The 18,119-nt window shown below is 39.6% G+C and overlaps 1 protein-coding gene across 11 annotated transcripts in view; it reads left to right on the top strand.

Annotated features, from left to right (window-relative positions):
* ptprfb (protein tyrosine phosphatase receptor type Fb) overlaps nt 1-18,119 on the top strand; it is a 215,589-nt gene that overhangs the window by 110,948 nt on the left and 86,522 nt on the right. For 7 of the 11 annotated variants that reach the window (XM_088085767.1, XM_088085774.1, XM_088085772.1 and 4 more), the window contains exons 5-7: nt 8,439-8,627; nt 10,395-10,412; nt 13,840-13,950. In XM_088085767.1, coding sequence (XP_087941893.1) covers nt 8,439-8,627; nt 10,395-10,412; nt 13,840-13,950 — 318 coding nt within the window. The remainder of the gene's footprint in view (nt 1-8,438; nt 8,628-10,394; nt 10,413-13,839; nt 13,951-18,119) is intronic. The other 4 variants (XM_088085773.1, XM_042497203.2, XM_042497200.2 and 1 more) reach the window with 1 other exon arrangement.

Genomic DNA, 18,119 nt, shown 5'->3' with positions numbered 1-18,119 from the left:
AAAGAAAAGAAGACTTGGACACACTGAAATGGAAATGAAGCAGGTATTTTTTATGCGGAGCTACTGTATCTTGTGCCACTGTGTCAGGAGCGCCCCTGTTATGAGGGAACTGGGGTGTCTGGAGTGTTTTCCCCCATTGAGATGAGTGTGTTTGGGTTGAGGCGAAAACGCTGGCTGACATGAGTGTGGGATTGAGCTCCAGCAGCCTCCCAGTGGGACAGGAGGACAGGGACGGGTCTCTTTCAGCAGGGCTCTGATTAGACCCATCGCCCTAGCTGCCACGCTCCACTCACACTGGTAATTGGAGCTGGCAGGAGGTTGGCATGCACCCCTCCCCTGCCCCCTCCTCTTCTCCTCCCTTCCCCTCTCCTTTTTACTCTTTTCCCCTCTCTCTTCTTTCATGTAAATCTCACCTCACCTGCCCGTGGCTGTTACAGCAGAGGCACACCTCCTTGGCACAGTAGTTTGTGATTACTGTATCATGTTTTCTTAATTTCACTAATTACCCAATTTGTAATTTTCTCCTTACAAACGATGTTGCCAGTGTTGCCCCATGCCTTTTGTGTATAGTCGAGGCCCCCACTGCTATCCTAATTGAGTAGTACAACCACAAAACCACATAAAGCCTTCCCCTCCTGCCCTCTCTTTTCTACCTTACTGCTATAAACACTGTAAACAAGTTCATCTGCTAAGCTGATCGTGTTTCAGACTGTGTGCGTGTTAAACGGCTGTTGAGAGAACAATGGTGCTTATTTTTCACATCATGGAGGAACCAGTTCGTGCGTACCTACATCTGACACCTTTCTGCCTTCTGGCCTCACTCATTTTAAGGGCGTTTCTAGTGCTTTTGTTGTAACGACTGTATCACAGAAACACTTTACAAATAGTCTTATTAACCCCTTGAAACCTGAGCAAGTAGGTTTGACTTCTTGAAAAACATGGGGCGAAGTGCAGTGAGCAACTTAACAAGACACGGCACAGAAATAATGATTTTATTTGTAAAGAGTAACAAAATGTTTCTTTCTTTGTTTGTGTTACATTTTATTCAACTGTGTAAAACGTCCTTGAGTATCATGAAAGGTGCTTTATAAATCTAAGATATTACTATTATTATTATCAAAGTAACCTGTAAATAAGCTCAAAAAAAGAAAGAAAGGTTAAAAAAAAGATAAAAGATATATGTGTAAATTTTTTTCTGTAACATAATTTAAAATATGTCAAAATGGGGTGGGGTTTTTTTGTGACAATTTTCCTTCTTTTTAAATGTCTTTAAAAAAAATCAAATGTTTAAGTGTTGTTGTTGTCACCCTTTACTCGTACATTTCTCACCAAGTTGCTTACTTCCTTTTTCCCCACTTGACTGATTGATTGTTTTTACTTTGAATATGTAAAGTGTAACAAAAACAGTAGTTACAAACATATCAGCAACAGAAAGAAGAAAAAGAACTCATAAGAAATTCCTTCTGCAAATTGCCTCAATTTACATGTGCAAAGAGGGTTAGGAGGAAAACCTTTTTATTCCCACCCCTTTATTCAACAATTAATTTATTATCAATAAACTCCCTTATAGAATTCCTAATCTTGTCATATATGTAATGGCATACACATATACACACCTGTTTCTAAATATTTAAAAATCTGATCATGTCATTTACTACTATATAAATAGACCCTTACTTATCTTGTTAAAAAGAATACATTTTTACAAATATATATATGTATGTATATGTGTGTGTGTGTGTTTTTACACATACCATGTTTTTGAATTAAATGAAACCAATTTGTTTTCACAGCTTTTAAAGGGCGTCTGAATGCAGCACTAGAAAACTGATGTCGATCAAGATTTCAAAGAGTTAAACATATTAAACGTCACATCTGCTTCATTATATCAGTACAACTCTTTGCATGCAGGGTTCATAATTTCAGACAGTTAAGTTTGTATATATAGAGAATAAATTAGCAGTGTGATAGTTATAAGTATCACACATGACAGTGGTATTTTTTGTTTTATTTTTTTGTGGCAGCATTGTTCATCTTAGTAATGGATCGCCCGTATGACATTATCGCAGGATTTTTGCCTTACTCGTATTTTCCTGCCTGGACTAGAGAGAGAAGTGGAACTCTTTTTTGATGAATTACTCTCCAGCACAAGAGGGCCTTTTTATTAAAAATGCCCTCTATCTTGACAAACATCAACCTGCATCGCCTGCACTGTTTCATTGGATTCTCTCCAAATTTCCCCATTCCTTTTCTTCTCCCTTCAAATTAAAGACTGAACAAAGGCATGTCTTTGTCTTCCCGGGGATGGCATGTTGGCAGACAAGGCCAGCCGCAGGAGTTCCAGTAGAAGGAGAAGACAGACAGGGCTCAATTCTTTCCTCTCAGCTACACAACATCTTTGATAAGTATGTGTATAGAGATAACTTTCAGGGTTTTTTTTTATTTTTAACTAAAGCTTAAGACACAGGCAGCACGAGAAAGCTACATTAGATGTGGACAGCATGGTTTTGCAATTATATTTTTTACGGACTGTTCCCATCCATTACATAGCAAATTCTAGTTCCTTTGCTCCGGCCATTGGTTTGCAACCCCAGTGTGCAAAAAAACCCGATAGAGAAATACTTTTATACCTGCAGCCATTGCATTACTGAACAGAGCTAGCATAAAATAATGCACTTTGCACTTCAAGCTTTGGAGTGAGTGGTGAGTTTGTGGGTGTGTATATCAAAGCACTTTGTTGTGCTGTTCTGATGAGTTTGTATAACTTGATACTGTTTTGATACTAAATGAAACTCGTTTTAATGCATTTTGTTTTAATGTCCTGAAAATGTATTCTGCTGTCAGCTTGGAAAGCTCGTCTGCGTAACAAATTTACCCCACTAATAAAGAAACTTTGAGCCTTTTCATACTGAGCATTATGTTAACAGTCTTAACAAATTACACATAATTAACTGTTAAAGGTGCGGTATGAGATTCTGGGGAAAGATAATTGATTCACTTCTAAGTTGTCGATCACACATGCTTTGGGACGATCTTGGGACCGAACTACTAACCCAAATCGTCCGTATTTGACTACCTGTAAATGAGACTCAACTATCTTTCGCCAACATGTTTAAACATTGCAAAGTCTTTTATGGGTATTTTAAGGTTAATCAGAGTTTGGTTATGTAGTTTAGTGTTTTGGGGGTATTTATGACATATTTAACATTTTGATTAGCACTGGGGCACTTTCAACATTTTACCTTAAGTTCTTTTTTTACGGTATATTGTCTGTGGTGTCGGAAACTGTGTCAATGGATGTCTCGTGTTTTCAACTGCAAACCAAATCTAACAATAGGTAAATATAAAGTAACTCAAAGATGTCTTCATTACATTAAAAAAATACCATTTGACATGATAATGTATAAAAGATGTGATTTGGTGGAATCACAGTGACTGTGCAAGGTTCGGCTCTCGAGGCAGGGTTTTTAGGGGCCTGCATGTCAAAGACTCAATCAGCTTCAGTCTGTGGTATGGCCACTTTTCTGTATTAGGACACATAGCTGGAAATGCTTCAAAATAAGTGAAGCCTTATCCCTTCCTCCTAGGGCAAAACCTTAAACGTGGCCCCTGGGAAGTGGCATTTTAGGTCCAGCTCAAATCTTGACATTACAGACATTTATTATCTCTCCTTTAAACATGGTTTAAAGAGGCCATGAGAAATTTTATTGTTCTCTTTGCTTCCCCGGGAGCAATCTAAATTTGCAGGGGAATGTGGATTTTTATTGCTATACCAATTACATCCATTTTGTTTGCTTAACAATGTTTTTTCTGGTTACACTACCCTTAAAGTAACCTTGGATATTTCATGCTCCTGTAGCACACTCACCATGGTAATAACATTGGCTCTGAGCAATGCTCTGCCTCCTATATACAGTGTGTATAACATTTATTGTACATGCAGCCCGGCCGGTCTCTTTCAACAATTCCCCATGTTGAAATTAACACACTAAGTGAAGCCATGATGCACTCTCTACTTATAAGACTGAGAAAAAAAATGTCTGTTGGTTGAAATAACAGCTAACCTTCAATGCAAACATTAAAAAAGTGAGGCTAGATTCATGTATTAGCTTTGCAGCAGCAGTTTGCCTTTTAAAGTATTCCCTGTTTGTGCTTCCTGATATGACAGAGCCGCTGACTCATGTAATAACTCCTTTGGGGTCTCTCACCCTGTTTTACCAATGGTTTGCATTTTTCACAGCCCGGGAGCCTCCGCCAATAATCGTAATCATAAATATTCTATAGGCAGCAATACAAAAGGGTTTGGGTGAAAATATCCTATTCTGATATTGGGGTCTTCTTCAATGCCACAACGCACTATAGCATAAATACCTCCCTTCTCTCAAAAGACAGTATGACAGACCTCTCAATCCACCTCGGTACAATCCCTGTGGGAACCGCCAAGGTGTGATTGACAGGATCAGTGTCATGCCTCATTGAATCGATTGGTTTCCACCTTTATATTAGACCTGGAGGGAAGCTGCACCATTTTCTGGCTGAGAGATGAAGTGATTTGGGGGGTCTAACCATGTGTTACATGTACAATGTGGACACATGAACAATTGGAATCAGCAGAGGAGTGGCAGATGATGTAGCTTTTTTTATGTTCACGCTTGATTGAAGATCAGACACTTGCTCTGGACTACAACACTGAAATCCATCGTGAGTCTTAATACATTAGGACACACCTTCCTTTAATTAATGGATCGATATTTGCTTCTCTATATTCACATCACAAGTTTCATTATTTGACTGACAGACTGGACAGGTTGTGCAAATATAAGAGAGGGCCGTATGATGTTGAAAGAATATCTAATTTCGATTATTTTTACTGATATTGTAATTATGATATGATTTCTGATATTAGTGGGGATGATAGTTTTACAGCATTATTTTCAGTTTAGTTTTAAAAATGATTATGGTGTGATTTTTGTGGGTATCTGTACAAAACAGTTTTTTTTTATCATGCTTTTTTGTGTTTCCTTAAGAAAAATGTCTGCAGCAGCCTTAACCATAACAAATATAGTTAGGTGGACATATGATGACAGAGAACAGGATAGTAAAAGTATATTCAAGAATAGAAGAAATTATTTATTTAAAAAAATGAGGAATAAACAACAAATAAATGCATACATAAATACATATATATAAATAAAAGAAAAAATAAATGAGAAAATAAATGAATAAAAACTATATAAAAAAAAGGATACTAATAAAGAAAAATAAACAAGTAAATTCACACAGGCTTCAGATATGTTTATATAAGCCTGTAGATTAGGATGTGTAGGCCAGGACTTCTCTGCAGCACAAGAATAACTAATTAAAGCAATATTTTAACACAAATTTTGCTTTTAACAAATTTTATTATACTTCATTTATTTTAAAAAATATTGCACCTCCTATATTGTATAGGCATACAAAAAATAAATTCAAAAAAATGATCAAAGACATTTTTAGGGACTCCTAAAGTTTTGCTAAACACAACCACCTGAACCGAGACCAACTGGGCCTTCCAGCCCAGTGAAAGCATAATGAGAAAACTTGGTCCATGTCAGCAGCCACAAAGGGGCCTCTGCTCAGGTGGTCTGTGGCCATTAAAAACATGTTTTAAGTGAACTGTAAGTACTTGAGACTGCAGTTCAGCTCGCTCTGGGTTTGATATAATTAATAGGTTTCCACATTGCACCTCACAAGGAGAACAGCAGATGACTCTCTTATTTTGCACATCTTTAGCCACCAAACTGTCAATTTTTTAAACGATTTTTAAAATTATTCTCCTAAACTCTCATTTGGACAATTACTGTAGCTTCAGCATTATGTGTGGTGTGTATCACCATCTCTCTCTTCATCGCCATCTCTCTCTTGAGCTTTTTTCTCTTTTCTTTGAAGGTTAGAGAGAGTAAACCACAGAGGAACACAGGGTACTACTGTTACCCTCTTCATACAATGACAAATTGTACAGTATTATTTCATTGTGCTGTAGTTGCCTGTTTTGTAGCGGTATCCTGATTTCATTTGGGATGTCTGAGAACGAATCCTATATCGTTAGACAGGAAGTAAGCCTCGCCACAACGATAAGAGGCCATGCAGAGATCTGTCAACTACATCTGAATATGAGACGATCCGGGCTACCAGCCAAACACGAGGGTGAGGGCAGGAACAACTGCTCTGCTGGGGATCAGAACAAAGTACAACACCCATGCACCTATTCATGCTCCAGCCATATAAGTTTACATATGGATTTTGGGTGAATAAAACATTTGCTTCAAGTGGCGAGCAAATCTGCATCTTCATGTCGCATGGAGTTCGACCAGCAAAGTTGCAGCTTCAACCACAAGCACAGTACTACGTGAGGAGGAGACTGATAATTGTCGTGTTTAACCAGCTGATATTGCATAGTTTTTGCAATGAAAAATGCAGACTGAGAGATGCTGCCTGCCTGGCAGTGTATTAGAATCAAGCACAGGAACATAAGAAACTGGAAAACGTACCAATTACATCATATTTTGCATTCTTTATTAACAAGCTAGCTTTCCACTGCACAAATTTGACACCAATATTGCCTCAGCAGATGATGGTACCTCTTATGCATCTGCTCATGTGTGTCTGCACCCTTATAGTTTTGAGATTCATTCATATCGGGGACTAATGTATGTAGTTCTTCGTATTGCTGATGGCTGATGTGAGACAGCCTGGTATAATCTGTAACACAGCTTACAATGGACACTCTGTAACAGGAGATATTTGTTTCGTGTCGGATGAGCTCAGAGTGAACAACGACTTTCATGTCTTAATTAATTAAGGAAGTTTGTAGAGAACGCTGGCTCTCTCCCTCTCAGCCGTGCACTGCTGCAATCACAGTCTTACATGGTTGACCAGTCCAGGAGGGGGGGCAACTGGAGATTAGACATCTTATTTTTGTTGTGCTATCTTGACACAAATTCTCTCGCATACATTGTAATCATTAGTTCATTTTAAGCGGACCACTCTGTGACATTGTAATCCTGTTCCGTCACTATTTCTTCTACTTTCTTCATCAGCCAAATCTCTGTTTTGTATTAATTTGGTTCATCCCTTTGGAGCAACTATCATTTGCTTATTGTTAACCTGCAGTAAGGTATCTTTTCATGGCGAACAAAAGGAGAAAGTTACAATCATTAGCACCATTCTAAGGATTTCATTTTAGCACTTTGGCCCCGGGGACACATCTACATTTGAGGAAATAGATAAAAGAGATTACAAGTTTAAGACCAAGCTGATAATAAGACCTCTCAAGTGCCACCGTGTTTCCTCTTTATTAATACCATCCAGAGGTTAAATTAGGGTTTATTATGAGCGCAGGTGGGAGGAGGGTCTGATTTAGGATTTGCAGCACAGTTAGGCAATTTCAGTGACAACTTTTAAAGATAAGAATCCTGTTAGTGTTTTTCCAACAAATGTTTTCAACATAGTGGGATAGTACATTGTTTAATCTGAATATCAGAGAGAACTCCGAGGTAAACAATTGCCGAAGAGTTTCCAGTTTGAAAACATCTGAGTGGTGGTACACAGTGACACAACTTGTCTTTACAGAGTGAGGCAGCAAAGAAGTGGGTGTTGAGTGGTGACAGTCAGTTTCAAAAAATAAAGCTTGTTTATTGTCATGACTAGACTGTAAGTTTTCAGCGGTAAAAACACAAACTGTAAGCGTAAACGTCAATGGTAGATACTGTATGAAGGGATGTTTCTCCTTCTGATGAATCCGTATGCTAAGTCTTAGCCTGAAATAGCCCACGACTCTATATTGTTCGTGTTTTGCTAATCTTATGATATGATGTCAGTATATATTGGAAAACAACCTTTCACCTTAGAATACCAAATTTTTGCTTTTAGGGATTATACTTTGTGTGTTGTCATGGATATGCTGTTACATTCATTATGATGAGTTGGATTATTCAAATAGGTTTGTTTAGCTTGCTAAGCCTAAGGCGGCTCATTTATGCATGGGTGCCCAGAGGCAGATTGCAATCCTTCCTCTGTCTAAACCTGAGACTCCCCGTGCTGGGTAATAAGCCTGCTATGATAATCAATCAGAGATTTTTTTGCCCAACCAAATTTGAAATACAAATCATACTCGATCTTCCATTCCCCTGTCGTGCATTCCGCTCTTGCACTAATTTTTTTTTTTGTGCTTTCTGATTACTGTTCGGCCTGTAGCACCTGAAATGTATTTGCTCTCTTTCATCCTCTTCTCTGTCCTTGCCAGCTCGAAAGCTTTGATGCACTCAATGCCTCTCACAGCAATTGAGAGCCTTTTCTGTCAGGATCTTTTTGTAAACACGCCCCACCCACCCCCTAATTTCTTGCTCTGTGTGGCTCTGGATATTCTAAAAAAACAACCTCCCTTTGCAAATTTTCAGAGAACCAGATCCCCCATGGCTTCCCCACCATCGATATGGGTCCCCAGCTGAAGGTGGTTGAAAGGACCAGAACCGCCACCATGCTGTGTGCCGCCAGCGGAAACCCGGACCCGGAGATATCCTGGTTCAAGGACATGCTTCCTGTGGACATCAGCAGCAGCAACGGGCGCATTAAACAGCTTCGTTCAGGTACAATTTGATTTGATGTGATTTAATTTCTTCAAGGAGTTTTTGTACTTCACATACTGATAATGTAAATACAGCAAAGGCAAGTTCAAGAGTATAAGATGCCATCAAATACCAACCAATAAGAGACATGTTAGACATGAAGATGATGTGAAAACACAAAAGGCCTTTGTTGTCATGTATGACTTCATGTATTCTCTTTCATCACAAAGGAAATGAAAGTTTCATTCAAAGTTTGTCGCCTCCAGTTAGCCGAGTTCTTACAGAATTTTATTTCCTCAGCCACTTATAAAGTTACACAGAAGTTGGAAGTTGTTTCTGCATTCCTGCAATCTTTGACAGTGATGCATGAGCTTGTAACCATCCAAAGAACGGAAAAGAGAATTTTTTCACCATGTTAAATAATCCTTAATCCCCTCTTAAACATGCAGTGGGGTGACAATGAGGCCAGCCGATGATACATTGGCTAGAATACAACCTCGCAAAGAAACAGAAAGAAGAATGAGGTGCTCTTTGTTCACAGCAGCAGCCCACTTGATAAATAAACAGCACTCGTCTGACCTGGATCAGATGGAAAAGGTGCAAGGTGGAGAGATTAGTGACTTTTGACCAGATTCAGTCTTGTGTCTCTTTACTAAATCTACCTCACTTAGAGAGTGTCAGGCCAGGCTGCAGGTCTGAGGCCCCGAAGATTAAAGATGAGAGCTACTCCAGAAAAAGCTAGAGCTGCCCAGCAGAAGCCAAATACGGGTCACTAGAGCACTTGGACTGTCCATGTTATTGCAATATTAAAAAGCCATCCTCGCACAAGCCCAAATAAGATACAGATTTCTCACAAATTAGATAATACAACATCTACTTAATTGTTTGATAATGTTTTTATAACAGGGATAAAACTGTGCCTAAAACCGTGATTTATTTTTTTTTTCACTTCTAGCAACAAACTTTTAATTAGTTTTCTTTCTTGCAAACAGTGCGAACGCCTGAAAATATGCTGATATGTAATGCCCTCAGACGAGCAGTTCTTTTCATCCGCCACCTTTTTTCTTGACATCTGCTGCCGTATCGGGATTTACATTACTGCATATGACCTGAAATGAGGCCAATTTTGCGATGGCAGACAAAAAGCACATTCAAATGCTGCCACAGTTTAACAGAAAAGGCAGTTCCTCCTTGTTGCATCACACTCGATTTTTACACACAGACACATTTGGTCTGTTTTTTCACAGCATCCAAATCATACTAACCTTTTCAGTTTAATACCTCTGACCTGAGTACTTCTTGCTGTGCATCATTCTATTTACTGTTTATGACTTTCATTCATTGCTCTTGTCCATTTTACTAACTGCTTTCTCCACAAATGCAGACTGTTAAAAGAGTAAGGTCATCTTAAATTAGAAAGCTACATTTATAAAAATGTGCTTATATTGCACACTTTTTTTTTTTTACTATGAAGCAAGCAAAAACGAGGCTGTAGCTGCTGTCTGCAAATAAAAAGTAGCAGCATAATATTTTAAATTCTCCTCATTGGCTGTTTTTTCCTGCTCATTTACAGACAACATGTACAGTCCAAAATGCATACTTGCTTCACAGTATTAATTAAGTGCACTGAACTTTGTCACATTGCATTTAAGTGGCTTCTACTCTGTGTTATTTTTTTCCGTTATTTATCTGTGGCCTGTCAGAAGCCATGTTTTTCTCTCCCACTGATATAAGTGGATTACTAACTAATCTCTCAACCCTGTTTGCATCGAAATTACTCCCACCTAGGTGGTACACCAATTAGAGGTAAGGATGATAAAGTGTGTTGGAAAATATCACGTCCACACCATTCCCTCACATCCACATCACACCCCTGCACCCCCATTCCCCCCACCCCTCAAACGCCACCGAGTCACCAAGTTCGTCCACGCTGTCAGCGCCAACCCCACCCTCTTCTACTCCCCTTTTCGTCTCTTCCCAACATGTCCTGTCTGCTGTCTGCTCCCTAACAAACAAATGATCACCAACCCTTATGTCCAGAGAATGGAAAGTCCGAGGTCTTATCTTGTAAATTTGCTTTTTCCAAGGTTCCTCCTACAAACATGAACACACACACACACACACACACACATTCACACACAGAAACATCTTTCCGCTTCAGCCTCTCCTTCAGCAGAAAGAGGCGAGGAGCTGCATTTTAAACTAAAGGCCACCGTGGCCACAAGAGGATCTACCTGCCTCCTCTACGCAGCCTCAATGTAAACAGAAATGGCTCCATTTGCATACAGCCTACTGCATCGCCCCCCAGCAGGGGAACAGGAGGCCTGGTTGAGATGTTAAGGTGGAAATTTCAACCTCTTTTTGTGGTAATCATGTGCTTTTCCCCTGAGTGAAGGCATGATTTCCACTCAACAGCAGTGAAGTAAATAGTGGATGTCTAGAGTAAGCTGAATACATTTGGAACCACCAGCTGTCTGTCTCACATCCATGGCTCCTAATGCACAGTCGTGAAAAACCTGGAAAAGTCATGAAATTTGCAAAGAGCAATTTCCAGGCCTGGAAAAACACTTTAAAAAACTAAATATACCCTAAAAATTTTGGAAAAGTCATGGAATTTTGTTTCACAAACCTGTATAATAACACATGATGTGTTTGGTGAAGAACATGGAGGCATGTTTTCAATAAAAATCACCAAAAGTTATTTATGGGTGGAAGAAAACATAATATGCAGATTGGAGGGAATGTTTTTTTCAAAAAAAAAAAAGTTCCCTCCAATCTGCATATTTTCTTTAAAATTCGTCTGTAAAATAAATACAAAATCCCTTGCCAGTGCTTAGAAAATTATGACATCCTCTTTTTGCACCACTCCCTCCCCTCTCATAAATAACAGTCCCTAAATTATATTTAAATATTCATTGTTAATCCTATGCAGAATTCATTATATTTTAAAATAATATATATTTTAAAAAGCTATTATACAGTAATGAAAAAGACCCGATAAGAAGTATTGATGGTCGTTTAAGAGAATGTATGGTCCTTAAAATTTGCTTCAAAGTCATGGAAAGGTCATTGAAATGTATTGGTAAAAATGTGTATGAACCTCACTACATCCCATGATGAATTAGATGTTAACGCTGAAGGAGATCTGATGACAGCCTTTGTGCCGCTTCTGCGCTTGTAAGCAGTGAAATGACCTTGTAGAAGATCCGCCCGTGTTTGAGTACTTGGAAGTAATTTAAGGGATTCAGTGTTGCAGCTCTGACAACTGCCACAGCAGTAACCTTCTACATGCCTGTGGTACTTACACTGTTTTCTCCCGTGGGAGAATGGGCGGATTGACAGATTGGTGACACCGGCATTAGTATGCAGGTGCATGTCAGTGCTGAATCAGACAGCGATGAGCTCAGCGTGCAGAGCAAACACCTTGGAGAGAGATGTTGTCACGAGATCTGAGGTGGTATCGTCACATGTAACCGCCCCGCCCTGTTACGCTTCTGGTCTCGTCGTGATTTGAATACTCCTTTGGTTGGTGGTGAACCTGTTTGTTGCATTCATCTCATACTGCATGATGTGGAAGAAAATGTATCCTGACATCATCGTATGCTGAGTACTTTTGTCATTTTCAAACTGCATGGTGGCTGGCTGCCTTTCATGCTAGTACCATGCTGTTTTGGAGACATAATAAGTGTTACCACTGGCTTGTGACATACATACTGTATGTACTGCTGAGAGTTTTTAAACATGTATTTTTTAAATTATGGGATGCAGGTAAGTTTTGCTTTTTGCCTCTTCCTCAGTATATGGAATTACAACTCATCTCATCTGTCAGCTGTTTTGCAATTCAGTAGCAATGATTATATGATGGTTATGGACATGGAGTGTCAAAATGACCACACAAAGACACGTCTCCAGGGCTTTCATGCTTTGTTAGAAACAACATGTGAGCCTTCTGTCTGATGGCTACAGTTTCTTGGGACTGTGAATACTAATCTGAGCCATCTGGCACAGGAGTGTTTCCCTTGAGGCCTTCGGTGAGACATGGTGAAATAGTTGGTAATGAAAAAATTATGAGCTCACCGCTAAATGCAGACTCAACAAAGATTGGAGAAAAGATGCCTGCACTGGCAGCTGATATTCAGCAAAATCTCAGGCTATTGAGAAAATAATGACTTAGACGATCAGTTACGATTACCTTTTTACCCATTTTGATTAACCCTTTGAAAGTTTAGCAAATTGTGCTGATTAAATACACGGGAGGAAGGTTGTAAGCAACTTGAGAAGAAATGACCCAAAAATTAGCAAGGAATAAGTAAAAAGTAAAAAAGTGGGAAAGAACGAAAGAAAGAGAAGAAAAATCAAAAAGAGAAGGAAAGAAAAAAAAACAAAAACAGACAAGGAAATAAAATATAATTATAATAATTATAATATATTATAACAATTATTATTTATTATATTATAATAAATAATAATTATTATGTAACAATTTTTTAATATATAATTATGATTGTTATAAATAAAGTTGTCTGGACATTTTTCATAGCTTATTTTTTTGCAATTTGCATGACATTTCTTGCCAAGTTTTTCATTACCCTTTTTCTCATGTTTTCAAAACAGATCAAACCAATTCGCCAAGGTTCACAGGTTTAAACACTTATGAAAGGCTTCTGAGCACAGCACGAGGTTTTTAATGGTAAAACCTGGTTGAATTTAATTTTCTTTTCTGTTAATATTCAGCAGCAGGTTGATTAGTTCTTTATATATCTTTATAATATCCATTCTTAAGCTTTTGCCGTGTTTTTTGTAGTATAGCTTAACCTTGTCCTCATGACAGACTGAGATAGATAACCCTCCATGACACAACAGCACTTAAGTTTGTCAGTTATTTCCATGAGCAGAAGGCCTCGTCAAACTTTGACGGTTGTGACATGTTACTCAGATGATTAATTGACCCTCAGTCATGGTCTTTTCTTCTCCTTAACACCACGAGGCAAACATTCTGTTAGCAGCACTAAACTTGCCAAATCAGCTAAATGCTCATGTTGCTGTAAGCATCTTCTTGACAAAACTGCATCCATGTCTGAGACACTTAATTACGCATGAACTGTGTTACACTAACTGACTACAGGCTCTCTAGCAAAGTCACTGTACAGATATCTGCTGTGGTTTTTATGCCAAATTACATCTCGTATTCCGCAACTGTCAAGACGGCTAAATTTGTTAATCCTCTACGCAGGAGCTCTGCAAATTGAGAACAGCGAGGAGTCTGACCAAGGGAAATATGAATGCGTTGCCATGAACAGTGCCGGGACCCGCTACTCTGCTCCTGCCAATCTCTACGTACGAGGTAAAGTCAAATGTCTCACTCAATTCTGGAATCAATCATTTCTGTTGTCTCGAGCATTTGGAGACCACAAACAACCGTGCAACCCTTTCAAATGTGTTGTCTGTTTCATTCTGAATGCTGTTTACTCACCACTGACCATGCATTTTTATTTCTCTCTCTGCCTGTGGTACAATGGCACAGGTGATTCTAGTTATTTTAGAGCTCTTCTCAGGAATGTGTGAGAGTCTGCAGGCTGTGTTTGATTGACATCTTTCTCGCCCTCCTGTGAGCTTTTTTTGCACCTGTCAGGGTGGGACAAATTACACCTTTATAATTCTTACTGGTGCATGGAGTAATTCTCCACATAGCTCTGCACATCTTCAACCAGAGCAGAGTTCTAATTAGGCAGAATAAGTGAAAACACCTGTGGAAAACACAGGATGTTGATTGTTGTGTAATTTCCACATTTGATGGCCATGTTTATATCACTATTTCTCTCCTCCAACCAGTTCTCTAACCATTATACTTGCCTTGCCATTCTTCCCATACCAATGAGTTGAACTAACCTCAACCTCTTGTTTGGCTGCAAATTCGACCAGGTGCGGCCTCTGCAAAAACAGCTGCATTGAAACGGTTTCCTCCGCTGGCGCTGAAAGCCGTGCCAGGCCTCATTTCTTTTTTATTTTGACTGTATCGAAAGGCTCCATTATTCCCCCCTCCGCACAACCCCAGAGCTCCTGAAGGCATGGAGGGGTCTGGAGTTTCAGGGTTTGTTTTTGTTGTGGTGTCTCCGTGAGCAGACTAATGCAGGGCGAGGGCAGCATTGTGCCCATCGCGGAAAAAGCCGGTATAGGAGAGAGAGTAGTGTAGGTCAGCCCCTGCGGATAACACCACCATGTCTGATGTACATGAAACAGAATAGCTGCTCCAGTTGTTAGTGTGGGTGGAGAAGGGAGTGAAAGTGTCAGGCTAAGAAAGAGACGCACTCGCCTATCACTTCATAATTTTGTTTAAAAGCATCTAGTGTATCATAGAGGCTATTTTATGGATGAGTGATGCCTTTGTCTCTTTCCATCCATCAAGATAGAATGAGTCTCTCTTGTACTGTAACCCAGACAAAAAAAATTACAAACCACTGATTCGGAAATGTTAAATTAAGAGTACTGTGCAACAAATATTTCTTTCACTAAGGCTGGATTGCACCAACAAAGATCAACTTGATAAATCATGGTTTAAGTTTGACATCTGTTGCACAAAACTATCATTTGAAAAAATAAAGTCAAGTCTAAACCTCTCTTTAAATCTCTAAATATTTTTGGCTTTTCTAAACAGAGGTGATTTTTTATGGTGCAACAGAGCTTAATCTTAAATCTGGGTTTACTCATTTTCAAACTAGTTATACTAAACTCTGATTAGAGCTAATCTTATCTTAAATTAATCCTTGTTGGTGCAACCCAGCCTCAGATGTGCACCACTTGTGTTTAGCATCAGTGTTTCTCTTATAGGAAGGTATCCAGGAAAAATGTTTTTCCAACAGACAGAACCTCCTCCTGGATCAGAGGAATCAGAGGTAAAATCATCCTCAAGGACCACAGCGGCATCAAATTCACAGATTAAACACTGTGGGCTCCAGAAGGTTTAGATCTTAAATCTTGACAGGGGGAGGTAGTCAGCCAAACAGCAAAGGCGAGGAAGGGATGTAAGTCTCGTCTATTAATCAGGGCATGTCTGTCACAGGTGCAAACGCAGCTTTTTTTCTCCCCTCAGAGGTAATTACAGCGGTTGTGTGGCTTGGCGCCAGCAGGGGCCCCAGGCCCAGCTAGTCTGTAACACCACCCAGGTAGCTGTCAACCCGTTGGCCTCGACACCAACTTTTCCGTCAGTCTCACCACACCAGCGGAGAGATAGAAATCAAACCAACCGTAACCTTTTAAAAGTGTGCTTGTCTGGAATGAAGAACAAAGGCTCGAGCCATGTTTTCACTCCGTCTTTGTTACTGCAGCAAGAACGAGGAGATGAGACCTGGGGCTGTGCTATCACAGGGCTGCCTGATTGGGTTTAAAGCATAAGGGACTCAAGACAAGTGGCCTTTGACATGCCCCTCTCTCTCCTTCCTGTTGTTATATGTCTATTTTTTATTCCGACACACTAGAGGGGAGATTTAGGGGCTTACAACATCTGCTTTCAGACTTGTAAACATAACAAGCTTTGGAGGCAAACATGTCATTGTTAAATTTTACAGTGCTGATGTGCAGCAGCAGGCTGTAAAAACTCCAAAGTTCCAGCACAAAATTAAAATGATGCTCAGGCTGAACAAATACAATAATTTTACAATCATTTAAGAAGTATTTCATTGCTGGAAAGATGGCTTTTTTATGAAACTAGGACATGTTTTCAGTAGAAAGACAGAGAAAAATGATACTTTTGCTGAAGAGGGAGAAAATCTACAACTAACAGAGAGCGCTGCACCGCACCAAACCAATAAATGCTCCTGCTGCTGGATGATGTAATCCGAACTTGTACATGTGAAACAATGGCGGCTGTCTGGCAAGAAACAATCTCGTATTACAGTTTGACGGTAAGCAAAAACATGATTCTGAAAACATTAGTGGGGAGAAACATACAAAACAGTAAAAGAATCTTGGTTTATATTTGATCAGCACTGCCTAGTTTTACCATATTATCTAAATTTTTTTCAGCCTCTGTTTTCACTGTGTAGGAAGCAGTATGATGCCCACTTCCTGTTCACAAAGTCTGCTTATTACAGCTTAACACAAGGACTAAGATGTGTGTCTAAAAAACATTTAGCAAAGAATAAGGCAGTGCATAAATATAATCTTGATTTATACTTGATCAGCACTGCAGAGTTTTACAGTTTGACAGAATTTCGAGAGGCGAGTCTTGTCCCTTGAACAATTTTTTCTCTTTACGTCCTCATTGGTGGGCAATACAAAAATGCAGAATTACAGCCTGTAGTTCATGAAACAGCCCAGGAGGGCCAACAAAAATTGGTGAACGATGTGTTTTGCATCTATTTGCGACTTCTCGCAGAGTTTTGCCGTGGAGGAGCAGGGCTATCTTGGCACTGGTTAGATGGAGGGAAGTTTGCAATTCAGTGCTGTGATTAACTGTGCTTCAATATTCAGTTTTTCTACTTTTGAGTAAATTATAAGAATCTTTCACTTGATTAAATCCAGGGCCTTTTAAGAATTCAATCCTCCCTGGGCAGAACAGTAATTTGGAGCCTTAAATGTCAATAAAGTTACTACTTGAAGGTGACATCAAAGTATTACCATGGGAGAACGAATTGTGGTATTATTCTGTACTAACCTGCTTCTAACACCCTCACACACACACACACACACACACACACACACACACACACACACTCCTGTCAGACTTCTGGTAAATGGCTTGTTATGGGCTGGCGTTTTGTGTCTGTGAATTTCTTCTTCCACTCACTGTAGCTACCTGATCTGATTCCTGTCTGCAGGTACACAAACATACTGTCAGCACCACCGTCACAACCCTTTCCTTGACATTTGAGAGCCACCAGAGAATGATGTCCTCATATTTCTGTGTGGGAGGGGAGGAGGGGTCTGCTCATGGATTGTTTTTCCCTTCCTGTCTGCGCATCTATTTATGTCCCTCCACTTCTCGTCCATTAAGAGTGTGTGTGCGTGTTTGTAGGTGTGCAGGTGTGTGCGCACCTTGTTTGCTGTGGGCTGCTTTCACTGACCCTCCTCTAACGGAGATCTCCATCAACGTGGGCAGAATCACAAGCGTCCTGTGATTTTGCATGAGCGCTCATTTGTCAAGCACTTATCCCGCAACGGAGGAGGGATGTCAGCTTCTGTCTGCTGGCAGTCCTTCATATATCCATGTGACATGTCAATATGTCACAGAGGATAAAGTGCTGCAGTCAGGCTTTTCTCTTACCAAAATATCTTCATGCTGTTCTCTGTGTGTGTGGCTGTGTGTTGGGGAGGGAAACTTAGAAAATGATCAATTCAGGTTCAATTTTATGAGAAAAAAGATGGATTTGGGAGTACATCTAGAGTCGTAAAGAAATCCATTTTTCAGTCTATCCTAATGAGAAAAAGTCTAATAAGTTAGACCTTTAACACCTGGATCACATCAGTTTTCTTGTGCTGCAATCAGACTTTTTTCCTTTAGCATTTAAACCTCTA

This window comes from Plectropomus leopardus, chromosome 12 (assembly GCF_026936395.1).
Source record: "Plectropomus leopardus strain MGB_pleo_1.0 chromosome 12, ASM2693639v1, whole genome shotgun sequence".
Lineage (NCBI taxonomy): Eukaryota > Metazoa > Chordata > Actinopteri > Perciformes > Serranidae > Plectropomus > Plectropomus leopardus.
This window is presented reverse-complemented; position numbering and strand designations above follow the sequence as displayed.